The 17,603-nt window shown below is 42.8% G+C and overlaps 1 protein-coding gene across 1 annotated transcript in view; it reads right to left on the bottom strand.

Annotated features, from left to right (window-relative positions):
• Positions 1–17,603, bottom strand: part of LOC126267336 (unc-112-related protein-like) — a 617,319-nt gene that overhangs the window by 69,438 nt on the left and 530,278 nt on the right. Inside the window, exon 2 of the mRNA XM_049972442.1 lies at positions 3,236–3,469. Coding sequence (XP_049828399.1) covers positions 3,236–3,469 — 234 coding nt within the window. The remainder of the gene's footprint in view (positions 1–3,235; positions 3,470–17,603) is intronic.

Raw genomic sequence — 17,603 nt, 5'->3', positions numbered from 1 at the left:
TGTGTGGCGAGTGCAGCTCTAGAAGTTCATTGTAGTTTATAGCATGGATTTCATGAATCAAAATGTTTCATATATGGTGGTATAGTCTGAAAATATTGTGGCGGGAACCTTTCATGCACAGATGTTGTTAAGGATTCGATGCCGGCCGGAGTGGCAGTGCGGTTCTAGGCGCTACAGTCTGGAACCGCGAGACCGCTACGGTCGCAGGTTCGAATCCTGCCTCGGGCATTGATGTCTGTGATGTCCTTAGGTTAGTTAGGTTTAGGTAGTTCTAAGTTCTAGGCGACTGATGACCTCAGAAGTTGAGTCCCATAGTGCTCAGAGCCATTTGAAGCATTTTGAACCAAGGATTCGATCGCAGATAAATACTTGTGACAAGCTGGAGTATAAAGACGATTTCTGCTAGTTTCATTCGCAGTAATTTACGTTGTGCTCTTAGATTCCTGTCTGACCACACCCTCGGAAATCGCTCCGTATTCCAAAAAAAAAGTGAATTATTGGTGACAGGAAGTAGTATAAATGTCACTGTCAGTTGTTTCACCCACAGTAATTTTATCTTTCATTTCTTAAACGTATGGAAGTCACGACATCGGAGATGCTCGTTACTAAGAAAGGTAGCTCTTACGTGTAAATTACGAACGAATACTTCAGAAAAATCCTTAACTTTGACGATTAACGAAGTATCATAATAAACACAATGAGGAAAAAAAATATTTTCGCATCCAGCAGTTTACGAACCTTTGCCACAGCAGTTTTTTTGTATCCCACAAAAACAGTAACAAAAATGGCTAGCCTACAATGTAAATAACGTAACAGATAATTGCAGTCAGGTTCGTCGCCTTACTAACTACGCTACTACAAGTCGTTACGTAATTCCATTCGAAAAAGACGCAGGTTGACTTTTGTTGCCGAATGATGCGGGCGTAAGTCGTAAATGCATGATATTTTGGAAGGTTTCCTCTATCAGACTTCACAAAATTCCCTTGCATAGTTACTTAAAAGTTTTAAACGCGTTTCGATGATTAATAAGTAAACCATCTGCGGGAGATAGTACGCGAAGTCACTAGTAATTTCAGCTAACATTCATGTGAGACACGTAAGCAGAGTCGATGTCTTGATATTTAATGATCGTTAAAGTCTTAATTGTATAAAAATACCGGGTATTTTTAGAGTGTATTGACCGAAAATTTGGATTTTGTAATCAATCATTCACAGTAGCAACCTAACCTAACCATATTTCTAACAAAGGAAAATAGTGCACTATGAACTCACTTTCCAACCGGACACGTCCTGCGGTGATTCTTTAGTAACACAATAACTAAATCCAAAACTAAAACCGCTCAATACGTTTAAAATAACAGATTATAGGTGTAAATAGGCCACAGCTAACGGAACGACAGGGCCATACCAAAATCCAAAACCTCTCGGTACAACTGTCGAAAAATCGGCGGGAGGACTGTTCCGTAACAGGTCTCAGAAGCTTACTGAATAGGAAATTCGGATAAAGAACCGAAAATGACGTCATTACCGAGACTAACTTACCGCACCGATCGGTATGAACGATATAGAAGAGGGCCGCAGACACAGATACTCGTAGAATATGCAGCAAGTAAAGTTAATTGTACAATTAATAGAATTATTGATATGGGACAAAGGAGGTTTCGTTTGCCCGAGAATGTAATTGAACTGTAGCAGGAGTCCATATTGACAATATTTGTGGGTACAAAGCCAGTGTTTGGCCGGACACATTGGTGAAACATGCTGACGCGGTGGGAGAGGCACAGCGAGGAATTCTGCTAGGCTGGTGCGGAGCGTTAAGTAGCACATCTAAGGACATCCTGGCTATATTAATGGGCTATAAATGAGCTATAAATAAAAAAATAGGGCTGCGATATATTGAATGAAATTTTTGGCTAATGAGAAAGAAGTCAGTCAGTAACAAAGAATTTAATATTTCCAGAATGGCAGCAGAGATGGAGATTCTCAGACATGGGAAGTAGATCGTTTCAATTTGTTTCTGGTGCAAACGAAAGGCTCTAGCTAGCAGTTTTGGAGCCAAGTAGGCGAGTAGAACAATATACTACGTATCTGAATAAAATTGGTACGAGGACAACGACCAGCTGTGAATGTGGCGAAATCCGCGCAGTAGATCATCTCCTATGGAAGCGTGCCTAGTCGAAGATGTAGGAAGGACTTCCGGACAGGCTTTAAAAGCGGAAATTGCGTACAATATATTTAAAGTAAAAGAGGGCTTTTGTATTCTAAATCTTTAAAGGGATGCTGTCGCTCAAAAAAGCGGAAGTACAGTCGATAACCAGCACAGCAGAGACGAGAAAGGCCAGTAGATGGGTCTAATGTAGACGACGAAGTCCGAGAGCTCTACTATCGATTGGTCCAGTAACGGAAGAGTGGAGCGAGGAGCCGACTAGCGTACTTCAGATGACGAACGGGGATCGGCGAAATTCAAGAGATTCACTCTGAACAGTCGCCATGCTATCTGAAGGCCGCAAGATATTGCTGGACAAGAGACGATCGCCGATCTGGTACGCGCTGTACAGAGAAACTAGATAAATTCCAACAGCAATAAAATGTGTTTGAGAGTCTGTGCCCGTAACAATATCGTAAATAAAAGTAGTAGAAGTACTAGTACTAATATTTGTAAGAGAAGTTTCAGCAGTAACATTAGTAGTGGTAGTTGCTGTAGAAAAATCGAAATGGTGGTAGTGGTAATAGGGTCTTTTTATATTTGTAATAGATGCGTTGTTATTATATTTGTGGTAGTACATACAGTTGTAATAACGCTGAACGCAAAAAACTGAATAAGCAAAATCTAGAGCTGTTGTTGCGCCACAGTCAAGGAAGGCCGATCTCAGAGACAAAAAAGGTGAAGGATAAAGTGGTGTAGTGTAGCGTATAGGTAGGCATGCAGCTCAGTAATCAAAACAGAAAAAAATTATAATGATTTACGTAAATGAGATTTTATATGGAAACTGCGCATTCCTGTCACCGAGAATGTGGACTAACAAGGTTAAATAAATAAGAAATAGGATAAGAAGCTACGTAGATTGACGAAAAGTATGACAAACAAAAGCTGTCGTAGATACTTCGTGTAGGCGGTATCTGTCAGCTTTTAGGAATGTTAAGAATTGCGTTATACAAAAGAGAGCCGGACTAGTTAGTTTATTAGCGACTGTCGGTTTCAGAGGGATAAAATGACCGATACAGCTGTACGCACCGAGCTCCTTGCAGAGGTTGACGACGGCGTTGAAGGTCTTGATGGAGAAGTCGACGCGGCAGTCGAGGTAGCGCAGGTCGGGCAGCTGGACGCGCAGCGTCTTGTGCATCGGCGTGAAGTCGAGCAGCGCGTCCGCCTGCACGCCGTACTGGTCGAGCGTGGAGCGCGTGCGCGACAGCCACACGTTGCGCGCCGGCCACCACAGGGCGTGGTCGGACCAGTCGTTGGCGATGCCTGCAACAGCGGGGGGGCAGCTCAAGCTCTGCGGGGCGGCGCGACGCGCAGCGGAGCAATAACTGCTAGCAGTTACTTCCGTAAAATATCTGCGAGTATGCGTACGGAACGATTTCAAGTGCAATGGTCGTATAAAATTAATTGTTGGTAATGCGGGTGCCAGGTTGAGATTCATTGGGAGACTCCTTGGCAAAATTTAGTCCATCAACAACGGAGGTGGCTTACAAAACACTCGTTCGACCTATACTTGAGTATTGCTCATCAGTGTGGGATCCGTACCATGTCGGGGAGATAGAGGAGAGCGGCGCGTTTCGTCACAGAGTTATTTGGTAAGCGTCATAGCGTTACGGAGATGTTTAGCAAACTCAAGTAGCAGACTCTGCAAGAGAGGCGCTCTGCATCGCGGTGTAGCTTGCTGTCCAGGTTTAGAGAGGGTGCGTTTCTGGATGAGGTATCGAATATATTGTTTCCCCCTACTTATACCTCCCGAGGAGATCACGAATGTAAAATTAGAGAGATTAGAGCGAGCACGGAGGCTTTCCGGCAGTCGTTCTTCCCGCGAACCATACGCGACTGGAACAAAAAAAATGGCTTTGAGCACTATGGGACTTAACATCTATGGTCATCAGTCCCCTAGAACTTAGGACTACTTAAACCTAACTAACCTAAAGACATCACACACATCCATGCCCGAGGCAGGATTCGAACCTGCGACCGTAGCGGTCACGCGGTTCCAGACTGAAGCGCCTAGAACCGCACGGCCACACCGGCCGGCCCGACTGGAACAGGAAAGGGAGGTAATACCGGTGGCACGTAAAGTGCCCTCCGCCACACACTGTTGGATGGCTTGCGGAGTATAAATGCAGAAATATAGATGTAGTAGATGTCGACAGTCAGAGACGTTTTTTTTAGGCAATGAAGATCGGACGACTCAGCGAGGCCTCCGTGCAATCTAGTGAACACTGGTACATTGTCCACAGCATACTCGTCGTGAAGATGGGCAACCTCGGTCACCGACGATGTTCAAATAAACATCCACGTTCACGGTAACCCGAATGAGTTGGAAACCACCTCTAGCCCAACTACTCTCTCTACACAGCGCGTCGCGAATTCCACGACGTGAATCAATTGGAAACATCCAAACAGCGATTCGCCAGACCTCATTACACGCCTTCGGCCGACTACACTCCTAGTTTCGTACGATTCAGTTAAAGGAGCGTGAACACTATGGCAACGAAGCTCAAAGAACGTCGGTTGCCAATGCACTGACGTCCGGCTTCTCAACCGTACCGAACTAAGAGATTTTGGCCAGGGGATTTCAGCCGTGCTGAATCACACTTGGCTCTGATAATTTCCAACGTTGCTTCCGTTTTGTTATTGTTACTACGTAGCGTTTTAATTGCAATTTAACCAGCTACTACTATGAGAAAAGAAGTGGTTTCAGCAGGCGTCGCTTCTGCAGCATTCATTTTGCTGTAAGAATCTGATCAGCAGAATCTCTTTTTAAAAAGTACGTAACAGAGTGGTGGGGCAAAATTAATGTCTCCCTTAAAGCTGAATCGGAACATGGCCCCTTTCATGATTTTTTCTCTAATGAAAGCTACAGATTTCCAATTGTTATCTAATTGCGTAGGCCCTAAAATGTCCAAACATAACAACTCTTTTAGGAGAGCTGTAACTGCAGCGCAAAGTTAATAATCACTCTCAATTTTTTTTCTTCTCTTAGTCTTCCATGCCGATATGATCTCGGTGAAAACACCATTTTCTTTTTCGCATCGCGTGTATCACTTTCTCATAGCTGACTAATTTATCTCCAAACGTCTAGTCTTTCCAGTTTATTTTTATAATTGCAGTTCGTAGCGGGCCATAAAACATTCCCCCTCACAATGAAATTTTACCAGCTTTGATGTTCTCTCCACATTACACTCTATATTTACAGTAATTTTAAACACAATAAATGCACACCCTTAGCGAGAGGAGGTGTTGTCTGCAGGGAAAACAGCGACTTTTGAAATTAAGTTTTTCAGGACAGTCGCAAGTCGCACTCAGTATGTTTCATTGACTGGTTTCGCTCTTGTAACAGCCAACTACTTTTCTTTAAACCGTAAATGACGCTGTTGTTAAATTAAAGATGGAAATCATTCAATAAAACATACTAAGTGCGGTTTGTGTCTCTCCTATAAAACTTAAATACACACCCGTTGTAGAAGAACAACAGATCGCTACTGAACCAACGAACATCAGACCCGGCGTCCATACTGGGAGACGGGTCCCTACTCCAATCAACTGCAATGCTTTGATGTTACCGTCAGCAGGCAGAACCGCAACCGAGACCAACCGCTTTGTTGGCTCCGATCTGCCGCCCTACACACTGAGCAAATCTCGTCCAACGAAGTGGTCTGCTATCGTTCGTTAGCCTTCGTCGCGTTAGTCTGTGCGTCTCTTAACTTAATGTGCGCCGTGAGCAATAGCCCTTTGCGAGGTATCCGACTCAAAGTATCCATTGTATGCAGTGTCTTCCCAGTTATCGATCGTTGACTCTTTAAAATAAAATGACATTCACTCCAAGCAGCACTTCCTGTCAGGAAATAACTTACTGTCCAACAGAATCACTATATTTTCACCAAAAAAGTGATCGGTTGTGACGGGCATCAACCGGGCTCGGATGCAATATATGCTGCGGTTCAGTCTTACCACAGTCAAAACCTTGTTTGAAATTTGTCTGATTGTGTAGTACAATAAATTATTTTCTAAACAGTAAATCATTTGACTCTCCAGCTCGACTAAAATGTCGCTCCTTCCGAAATTGCTATCGAGTCTGAAAACATCGCTGAAAGGGTGCGACACGCGTCTCCGTCCCTTTCGGTTAGAATCTTCAACAAATCTGGCAGCGGTTCTGCGACGTCTGAACAGCTTAGGCCACAAAGTGACAGCTGCGGTAGCCGATGCTTTGCCCGGAGAGCTTACGTATGGACATCATTTATCCCGTCTTACGTGATGTGTCGCTCCCACGATTTGGCAAATTTATTGTATCACAGTGTTATGACCAGATGTTATTCGTGTGAGTACGGTCCAAGTTCTGCGCGACGTCTGTCCGTGTTATCGTAATTTTGTAAGGCGGAGACTGCCGACCAGCCTAGAATTTGCCTAAACAAACACGAGAACGCCTAAAAACCACACCCACGCTAGACTTTGTACCAAATGAACGGTCGTCAGTCAGCTGCACGGATTCGATCGGGGTCTGCGTTACGTCCCACCCAGCGTGCTACAAGTTTCGCCGCTACACGAGCACGCTCTAGAAGTAATACACAACTGACACAAATATATCACAGATTAGCAGAAGACAGTCATCTTCTCTCCCAGTTTTCATTCTCTTTCTCTGTTGTTCTTTCTGACTTCCATGTCTGCACTTTTTTCAGTTTGTTCCTCATTTGCATTGTGACTAACACGTGATTAATGAAGGGGCGGTTTAATGAAGTTTCGTGGGTGGCTGCGCTGCCTAGAAGAGAAATAAGACCCAGAGGTCCTACTCTTTAAAGTTAAGAAACTACGGTTTTAAGCTTTTTTGATACTTAAAAATATCAGACAACTGCAAAAAAATGATTCATCCTATTATCCGGCTACAGACGTTCGGAAAATTTCAAGGAAATATACAATATTATTCGCTCAAGAGGACTCATTACATCAACAACTAAATACAGTGCAACTAATGTCGTTTCCCCAATGACTTTGATCCACTCACTACCTGAAGATTATAAGTGAACGTCAAAATACTTTGTGCTAATCAAGTACAACGACTGATGCAGTAATTCTCCGTACTCTCTAATTTCACTTTACAGTCGCAGCATTAAAAACAGACCACTATGGACGACAATGCGAAAAACTTCTGAGTAATCTCGAATAATGTGACTTTACTAACATTGATTCAGAAGTTAAGTAATGTTGTTGTGGTCTTCAGGCCAGAGACTGGTTTGATGTAGCTCTCCATGCTACTCTATCCTGTGCAAGAATCTTCATCTCCCAGTACCTACTGCACTCTACATCCTTCTGAATTTGCTTAGTGTATTAATCTCTTGGTCTCCCTCTACGAGTTTTAACCTCAACGCTGCCATCCAATACTAAATTGATGATCTCTTGATGCCTCAGAATATGACCTACCAACCGATCCCTTCTTCTAGTCAAGTTGTGCCACAAATTTCTCTTCTCCCCAATTCTGTTCAATATCTCCTCATTAGTTATGTGATCTACCCATCTAATCTTCAGCACTCTTCTGTAGCACCAAATTTCGAAAGCTTCTATTCTCTTCTTGTCCGAACTATTTACCGCCCACGTTTCACTTCCATACATGGCTATATTCCAATACGAATACTTTCAGAAACGACTTCCTGACAAATAAATCTATACTCGATATTAACAAATTTCTCTTCTTCTGAAACGCTTTCCTTGCCATTGCCAGTCTACATTTTATATCCTCTCTACTTCGACCATCATCAGTTAGTTTGCTCCCCAAATAGCAAAACTCCTTTATTACTTTAAGTGTCTCATTTCCTAATCTAACTCCCTCAGCATCATCCGACTTCATTCGACTACATTCCATTATCCTCGTTTTGCTTTTGTTGGTGTTCATCTTATATCCTCCTTTCAAGACAATGGAAATTCCATTCAACTGCTCTTCTAGGTCCTTAGCTGCCTCTGATACAATTACAATGTCATCGGCGAACCTCAAAAATTTTATTTCTTCTCCATGGATTTTAATTCCTACTCCGAATTTTTATTTTGTTTCTTTTACTGCTTGCTCAATATACAGATTGAATAACATCGGGGAGAGGCTACAACCCTGTCTAACTCCCTTCCCAACCACTGCTTCCCTTTCGTGCCCCTCGACTATTATAACTGCCGTCTGGTTTCTGTACAAATTTTAAATAGCCTTTCGCTCCCTGTATTTTACCCCTGCCACCTTTATAATTTGAAAGAGAGTATTCCAGCCAACATTGTCAAAAGCTTTCTCTATGTCTACAAATGCTAGAAACGTAGGATTGCCTTTCCTTAATCTATCTTCTAAGATAAGTCGTAGGATCAGTATTGCCTCACGTGTTCCAACATTTCTACGGAATCCAAACTGATCTTCCCAGAGGTCGGCTTCTACCAGTTTTTCCATTCGCCTGTAAAGAATTTGTGTTAGTATTTAAGGCCGTTACTTATTAAACTGACAGTTCGGTAATTTTCACGTCTGTCAACATCTGCTTTCTTTCGGATTCGAATTATTATATTCTTCTTGAAGTCTAGGGGTATATGCATGTCTCATACATCTTGCTCACCAGATGGTAGTGTTTTGTCAGGGCTGGCTCTCCCAAGGCTATTAGTACGTCTAATGGAATGCTGTCTACTCCAGAGGCCTTTTTTTGACTTACGTCTTTCAGTGCTGTGTCAAACTCTTCAGGCAATCTCATACTTCTCACTTCATCTTCATCAGTGTCCTCTTCCATTTCCATAATGTTGTCCTCAAGTACATAGCCCTTGTATAGATAATCTACATATCCCTTCCACCTTTCTGCTTTCCCTTCTTTGCTTAGAACTGGTTTTCCATCTGCGGTCTTGATATTCATACAGGTGGTTCTCTTATCTCCAAAGGTCTTTTTAATTTTCCTGTAGGCAGTAACTAGCTCACCCCTAGTGAGATATGCCTCTACATCCTGTTATGTCCGCACTATAACACAACAAATATTTCGTGATAACCAAATTTATTTGACCTTCTGTCACTCAAAACAAAACTTAAGTTCGACAACACAACACTTCGGTGGCTGTAGCGACAAGGATAAATCAGAGTCACTAGTAGAGAATACAAGTCCAAACCACTGCCAACCAGTCGATACCAATGCGTCGAAAGTTTCCAGTACGGTTCGGTCGTAGTGAATCGAGTAGCCGGGTAGTAACCCAGTCGTCGGCGAAGATTGAACTGGTTAAATCCGCAGGTCCGGCCAATCAGAGTGTTGGTAGATGGCGCCCTTATACGGTTGCTCGGTCTGGTGGCGAGGGCAGCGCCGCCGGGGCAACCCGTATCGGTAGTGGTGTGTACGCTGCCGCTAACCCCAGCCCGCGACGACGCGTTCACTGGCGCCAGTTGTTGACATCGTGTGCGGCGCCAGCGGTACTCGTGTGTAGCACGCCGCGCCGAGTTGACGGCTGCTGTGCGGCGGCCGATACGACACATCCTTACATTTGTCCTCTAGCCATCATTGCTTAGCCATTTTCATTTTTGAGACGTTTGTATTCCTTCTCGCTTGCTTCGTTTACTGCATTTTTATATTTTCTCCTTTCATCAATTGCATTCAATATACCTTCTGTTACCTAAGGATTTCTACTAGCCCTTGTCTTTTTACCTACTTGATCCTCTGCTGTCTTCACTATTTCGCCGGTCGCGGTGGTCTCGCGGTTCTAGGCGCGCAGTCCGGAACCGTGCGACTGCTACGGTAGCAGGTTCGAATCCTGCCTCGGGCATGGATGTGTGTGATGTCCTTAGGTTAGTTAGGTTTAAGTAGTTCTAAGTTCTAGGGGACTAATGACCACAGCAGTTGAGTCCCATAGTGCTCAGAGCCATTTCACTATTTCATCCGTCAAAGCTACCCATTCTTCTTCTACTGTATTTCTTTCCCTCATTCCTGTCAATCGTTCCCTAATGCTATCCCTGAAACTCTCTACAGCCTCTGGTTCTGTCAGTTTGTCCAGATTCCATCTCCTGAAATTCCCAACTTTTTGCAGTTTCTCCAGTTTTAATCTGCAGTTCATAACCAACAGATTGTGGTCGGAGTCCACATCTGGCCCTGGAAATATCTTACAATTTAAAAACTGGTTCCAGAACCTCTGTCTTACCATTATACTATCTATCTTAAACCTTCCTGTATCTCCAGTCCTCTTCCATGTATACAACATTCTTTTATGATTCTTGAATCAAGTGTTAGCTATTATTAGGTTGTGCGCTGTGCAAAATTCTATCAGGCGGCGTCCTCTTTCATTTCTTACCCCCATTCCATATTCACCTATTACGTTTCCTTCTCTCCCTTTTCCTACTGTCGAAATCCAGTCACCCATGACTATTAAATTTTCGTCTCCCTTCACTATCTGAATAATTTCCTTTATCTCATTATACATTCCATCAATCTCTTCATCTGCGGAGCTAGTTGGCATATAAACTTGTACTACTGTGGTAGGCGTGGGCTTCGTGTCTATCCTGGCCACAATAATGTGTTCACTATGATGTTCATAGTACGTCATCCGCATTCCTGCTTTGTTATTTATTATTAAACCTACTCTCCAATTACGGCTGTTTGACAAGGTATTTATAACCATGTATTCACCTGACCAGATGTCTTGTTCCTCCTGCCACCGAACTTCACTAATTCCCAATATATCTAGCTTTAACCTATCGCATTTCCCTTTTTAAATTTCTACCCTACCTACCCGACTAAGGGATCTGACATTCAACGCTCCGATCCGTAGAACACGAGTTTTCTTTCTCATGTTAACGACGTCCTCCTGAGTAGTCTCCGCCCGGAGATCCGAATGGGGGACTAATTTACTTCCGGAATATTTTACCCAAAGAGGACGCGATCATCATTTAACCATATAGTAAAGCTTCATGCCCTCGGGAAAAAATACGGCTATAGTCCTTGCAACTACTGAAAAGGCTGCTGTCCCTCTTCAGGAACCACACGTTTGTCTGGCCTCTCAACAGATACCCCTCCGTTGTGGTTGCACCTGCGGTGCGGCTATCTGTATCGCTGAGGCACGCAAGCCTCCCTACCAACGCAAATGTCCATGGTCCATGGTTAAGTAATACAGGAACAGAAAGCAGTGGTCAAGATGAAACGCAAAGAGTCACTTACATGACATGTGGTCCTTTGTTTTTTTTTTAAAAAAAAAAAAGATAAGTAAGATCCGAATGCAAGGGGAAACTACAGCCGTGATTTTTTCCCAGGGCATGCAGCTTTACTGTTTGGTAAACATGGGCTCCAAATGGTATATGTTAAGATGTATGAGGACTACTTCATCTTCGAACCTGAAAAGAAACCTCTTCTATTGCAAGCCCTTTGCTTTGCATACTTTGGGAGGAAGTAGTCAGGACAAAAACAAGGCAAAATTATTTGATAAACATGGGCTGTAACACACATAGCTTAAGAGCTATGAGCACTTTTTCATCTTCGATACTATGGAACAAATCTCTTCTATTGAACAAGTGCTCACAGCTCTTAGGGTATGCATTTTAGAGCTCGCGATTATTAATTTTTTTTTTGCCTCGAATGATAGTTCCTCTTATGTCTTTCAATATAGTTCATTCCTCCTGGGACGCCCTACACAATTCAGTTCTTCGAGTACAGCATGTGTTAACATATACTGTTTCAAGTGTATGTTTTGCTTCTTTCACTAGTGGTCCTTATGAATATGCTGGTCACAACTGTCTCTTACACGTTGTCGTTTGTTAAGTCACTCGTGTTTCTCAAGTCTGTAACACCGCTAGTCCTCAAACATCGACTGCACTGAAATGCAGTGTTTTCCGGGTAAGTGACGTGGATGGGTGGCAGAACAGACGCGCCTTCCTATTTTAAATTCACTGCTATTCGGTTTGAGCCGCACGAGCTGTGGTGCTTCTGTCATGCGTGACAGCCGTGCAGGAGGGCTAACACGGTATTTCGTAACGGCGTAATCTAAATACGACGGATGGGTCGGTGACAGCTGCTAGATGCCCGCCCCCAACCTAACAATGTCCTCGAGGAGAAGCGGGCGACGGCGTCCGTGGCCAGGAAGTTGGCCGCCCTGGCTGCGGAGCGATACCTTCACTCCAGCAATCTGGAGGGATCCCCTTTGTGCTGGACAGCAGGCGGTTGGCGGGGCGCGCCCATTACTCTTCCCCGCGGAATAACGACGTTTCTGCGGGAGTGCAGGCCACAAAGACGAAGGGTCGGGACCCAGTCTGTGTGCTGGCAGCGGCGCTGCGAGCCTGGGCGAGAAAATACGCCGCATGCTGGAGGGCCGAGCGTGCTATAAGCGCATATAAGAAAATGTGTGTGCCTGATGCTTCTTACTCGTTTCCTCTGACTGCAGTGGGCGGTGATGTGAAACACCTAAGCGTACCAGTAACCGACGTGCTCTCACAAATGGTGGCAACGCTGTACCAACATTGTTGCTTTAGCTAGCAGTAAATGACACGTTATCTGGTTCTCTGTCTCACTGTAGACTTTGGCGCCAGACTGATATGCAAACGAGTGAACATCAGTCGGGAGTAGATACACAGAAGCAACATAAACATTATATTTTATGAAGCGCAAAAGTGTAACTTGTGAGTGGAATTCGTGAGAAAAATGTATTTTGTCTCCCTGCGAATGTCCACAACAGACGAGAATGCAGATGAGGGCGGATGCTTCGAAAATAGGTGTAAGTAATTGGAAAATAGACTCGCCAAATATTTTCGCGCACCAAAATTACGTTTATAGGTAAAACGTTTTCTTAGCTCCCCAGCCAAACTTACCGTAATATCATTTAGTTGCTGATGACAAGCTACCAGGGTGCAGTGATTTAAACACGGTCCTACAGAACAGAGCAATATGGAAAATAAGGTAAAAACCACAACAGAAGTAGACCATTTTTATATCTAAATTTCGCTAGTTTAATTAGTGGTAAAAACATGTTCTGCGCTCCACGGAAATGAATAAAAGTACCTAACGATGGTGCCACTAACGTGTTCAAGCTTCTGTGGCCATTGCTCCTACAAACAACGGTTATCTGCGCGACAGGCGCACCTCATTTCCCATAATAACGCTAGTCAAAGTATGTGACGAGTTTCATAAGCTTCTCGATGGTTGCCACGCTTCCGGTGAGTGGTTCAAATGGCTCTGAGCACTATGGGTCTTAACATCTGCGGTCATCAGTCCCCTAGAACTTAGAACTACTTAAACCTAACTAACCTAAGGATATCACACACATCCATGCCCGAGGCAGGATTCGAACCTGCGACCGTAGCAGCCGCGTGGTTCCGGACTGAAGCGCCTAGAACCGCTGTGCTACAGCTGGCGAGAGTTCATTCATCATATGTGAGAGGTAAATCAAAACTTTGATCCAAAACGCCACTGCAAATTTAGGTAGGAACCAGCGCTACACAAGGCAGCAGGGGACGAAGCTGTGCACCTTTAAAATGTCCGGTTGTATGCCCGTGCATGTAAAACATATTTTGAAAAGGCATATGACCCAATTGACAGAAATGTACTAATCAACATTTTAAAGGAATTCCGAATTGACAATAAAACAACAGAAATAATTAAAGGAACTTGACAAACACAACAGCAAAAGTAAAATTTAAGGGGGAACTATCAAAACTTTTATCTGGAATAAGACGGAGAGTTGGTCATCATATCTACTTTTTAACTGTGCGTTAGAGAAGGTAGTGACAGAATGGAGAAAATGCGTCAATACTAAGGGTGCTCAACAAAGAAGAAACCCAAATAAAATCATCTTAGATTGTTTAGCTTTTGCAGATCAAATGGCATTTATTACTGATTCAATCCATAGTGCCGAAAAAAAAATCACAGAACTAGAGAAACAAGCAGACAAAATAGGATTGAAAATATCACTTGAAAAAACCCATTTCGTGACATATGAAAGTGATGTTCCTCCAGATCTTAAAATTAATAACAACGCAGTATCTAAAACAAACTGTTTTAAATACCTACGAGCATGGATAATAAACAACATAAATGGAAGTTAGCCATAGAAAAAAGAGCACAAAAATGGAATGAGGAACACAAAAGAAAGGTAGCCATAGAAAATAGAGCACATAAAATGGAAAGGGCATTGCAAACGACAAGAAGGCATGTGGCAAGAAAGCTGTCTTGGAGCACATAACTAAGACACTATCAAATAGTGGTAAGGCCTCGAACACTGTATGCAGCAGAAACACTTAAACTATCAAGATTTGTGGATCTTGAAACGTGGAAAAAGAAGAATTCTAAAGAAAACACGAGTCCTAGAAATAGTAGTAGTGTTGAATACAAATTAAGCTCAAACAACAGTATACGAAAATGAAAAAGCTAACCGATATCATGAGAAAAGAAGACTACAATTTTATGGCCACAGATGTGGAACGGATAGTGCCAGACTAAATAAGCAAATCGTCAACTTACTAAATAGCTACTAATCCAAACGCGCATGGTACACTGATTTTGGCAAATACACGAAAAACATAGGAATTAAAATGGATATAATAGGTAACACAATAATTTTTAGAGAAGCAACACAAAACGCAGGATTTTAGGAAAGAAAGAAGCCTGCAAAAGGAAGAAAGCTGACCCGGGAAGAAAAGGAACGACACTCTCGAAGGCTGAAGGAAGTAGGGAGTACCGAAAATTAAACACAAAGAAGTAAAACCAAAGTTAATTTATCTTACCCTCCAAAAGGATTATTCTAATAAGTAACAACATATCTTTGACTTCGTTCATCACATTAGATGTTTTAGGAAAGTCCGCAACTACGTCATTCATGATTTATATAATGAAAGCTGCACCATTTACTTATGTTTTGATGCTTAGCGCAACGCATTTCGAGAATATATTCTCATTTTCAAGTTCATTTGTTTACTTGAATATGTTTGCATGTGATATTTTCTGCCTGTCTAGCGTCTTTCCGCGGTTAGACTGCAATCGGACAAATGAATCTTTGAGTGTTTTAAATGCTAGTGTTAGAAATAGTATTTTCGTTTGGCGAAGAGTTGTCGGGCTTCCAGCCGGGTGGCGGTGTCTTCAAACTGCGACGTTTCGACGAGTGACATACTCATCATCTTCGGGCGAAGTGCCCAGTCTTTTCGGATGCCGGTCCCTTTATACCTGCGGCGTGCCCCCCACCACCTGGCCGCGGGAGGCTGGGTCCAGGGGAGCCGGCGGGCGGGTGGAGGGGGAAGCGCCGTTCGTGTCTCCGTCAGAGCATTCTGATCTCGTCTCGTGAGCTGGACGGTTCTTGGTGTGTTCCTGGCGTATTGCGGCTAATGCTGGATTCCAGGCCGCGCTCAGTTGATAGCCTTCGTCCCTGTTCACAAGATTCTCGTGGACCCGTATTTCTATTGATTCTTTAATGACGTTATCCCAATAGCTCCCGGCTCGGCACAGCACCCTGGTGTTTTCGAAATCAAAGGTGTGGTTTTCTTTGGTGCAATGTTCAGCTATAGCAGATTTCTCTATCTGTCCAAGTCGAGCATGCCTGATGTGTTCCTCGCACCTTTTAGAGATGCAGCGCTGCGTTTGACCAATGTACTGCACACCACATTCGGAGGCAATGCTGTATATAGTAGCTGTGTTTAGTTTGAGTGGGTCTTTAGCTGAGCCCAGCAGCACTTTCGTCTTCGGCGGTGATCGGAAGACGGTATTTATGTTGGATTTTCGCAATAGCCTCCCGATTTTGGCTGATATGGGCCCCAAATATGGAAGAAAGGCGAGTCTCTTGTTAACTTCCTCTTCCTGAAATTTGTCAGCCTGTCTCCTCTTACAGGCCCTGCCAGTCTGTGTTTCACTGTACCTGTTTTTCCGAAATACCTCACTTAGGTGGTGTAATTCGTCTGAGAGGCTTTCTTTGTCACAAATGACGTGCGCCCTATGTACCAAGGTGGTCAGTACTGACTGGCGTTGCGTCGGATGGTGGCAGTTGGTTGCATGGAGGTGCAGGTCTGTGTGCGTCTTTTTTCTATATACTGAATGGCCCAGCGTGCCATCCGCTTTCTTCCTGATCAGTATGCATTTTCGTTTGTCTACTTACGTACAGGTATTATGCCTCCTCCATTATACAGAATATCATATCCATGCAAATAGTCATACTGTTTGTTTAAAAAACATGCTACAAACTTGTTACGACACTATGGTTAACAAAGAGTTTGTATACAGTCTGAGGTGTTAATGTGTTTTTGGATTACATTATATATAAGGTTGTCAATTGTCAAATGTATTTTTACCACTATTGACTATTAAATTATCGATTACATTTTTTTCTATCGGGGTACATACGTTACAGTTATGTAGGAGAAACATTTGAAGAAATTAACTGATCCACTGTCTATTTCATCATTGAGAATTTTTTCTCCTTGCTTTTTGTGGTGTAAAAAAAATTCAAGCTCCTCCATTAAATCCATTGTATGTGATTTTTGAAAGTGGTGGAGTAGTCTTCAGATCTTCTTATATGTTTTTGAATGGGTGTCCAGCGTTTTTTTATATGTGTGACTTTGTAATCAAGTTACGTATGTAACAGTTGATGTGTTCAGTGTATCTAATTTGAAAATTCCTACCAGTTTGAAAATTCCTGTTAGTAGCTTGAGCAAGTTTTACATGTTATTTTGTGTATTCCTGAGTCGGATAATTTATCTTTTTTATCGTTCAAGATGTGGACTAGTTTCAGTTGTAGTTCGTTGTTTGTGGAGGAAGCTGTTTCACTTTATGTGAACAAGTAGATTTACTATTTTTGACAAATGGTACCTACTTAATGTATTCTAGTCATACGTTTGACAGTATTATTGGTTTTTTTCTAAAGAACCAGGAATTTCTTGCTTTTTTATTATTTGTCTCTGCATAGACGTGTTGTATTAAGGATAAAAATTTAAGTAACTAGTGAAGTTTTCATTATTTAAATCGTAATATATCCTTGTAAAATCGGATAGCTCTGTTGAATTTAAAAAAGTCTTTGCCGTCCTATGCGTTAGTTTATACGTTTATTCGTGTGGAACACAGGCTCTCCTGAAATGGGCGGACCTGTATCAAATACTTTGTGAAATCTCTCTGATTAAAACCTATAACGTAATAAACGCAAGTGGAGAAACGGAAGAAAGATTTACAGGGACAGGATGACACAACTGTTAAGAGCCTTAGAAAAGCAGAAATGAAAAGAAAATGGAACAACCATTGACGGAAGTTACTAACTGTATGACATATGAAACTACAAGGGCACAGGAGTGAAGCAGGAAAGAAACTGAAGACCGTCACAAAACCACTTCGTACCAGAAAAATACGATCCTCCCAAAACTACTTTGTACCAGAAAAATAAGACAGCGCATTTTAGAGAGTTACAAAGAATGACGTAAAAAAAAGCGCTATGTACGGTTGCGAAGGGA

The sequence above is a fragment of the Schistocerca gregaria genome, chromosome 4, assembly GCF_023897955.1.
Source record: "Schistocerca gregaria isolate iqSchGreg1 chromosome 4, iqSchGreg1.2, whole genome shotgun sequence".
In the NCBI taxonomy this organism is placed as follows: domain Eukaryota; kingdom Metazoa; phylum Arthropoda; class Insecta; order Orthoptera; family Acrididae; genus Schistocerca; species Schistocerca gregaria.
Note: the sequence above shows the minus strand (reverse complement) of the source record. Positions and strands in the feature narration are given on the sequence as shown.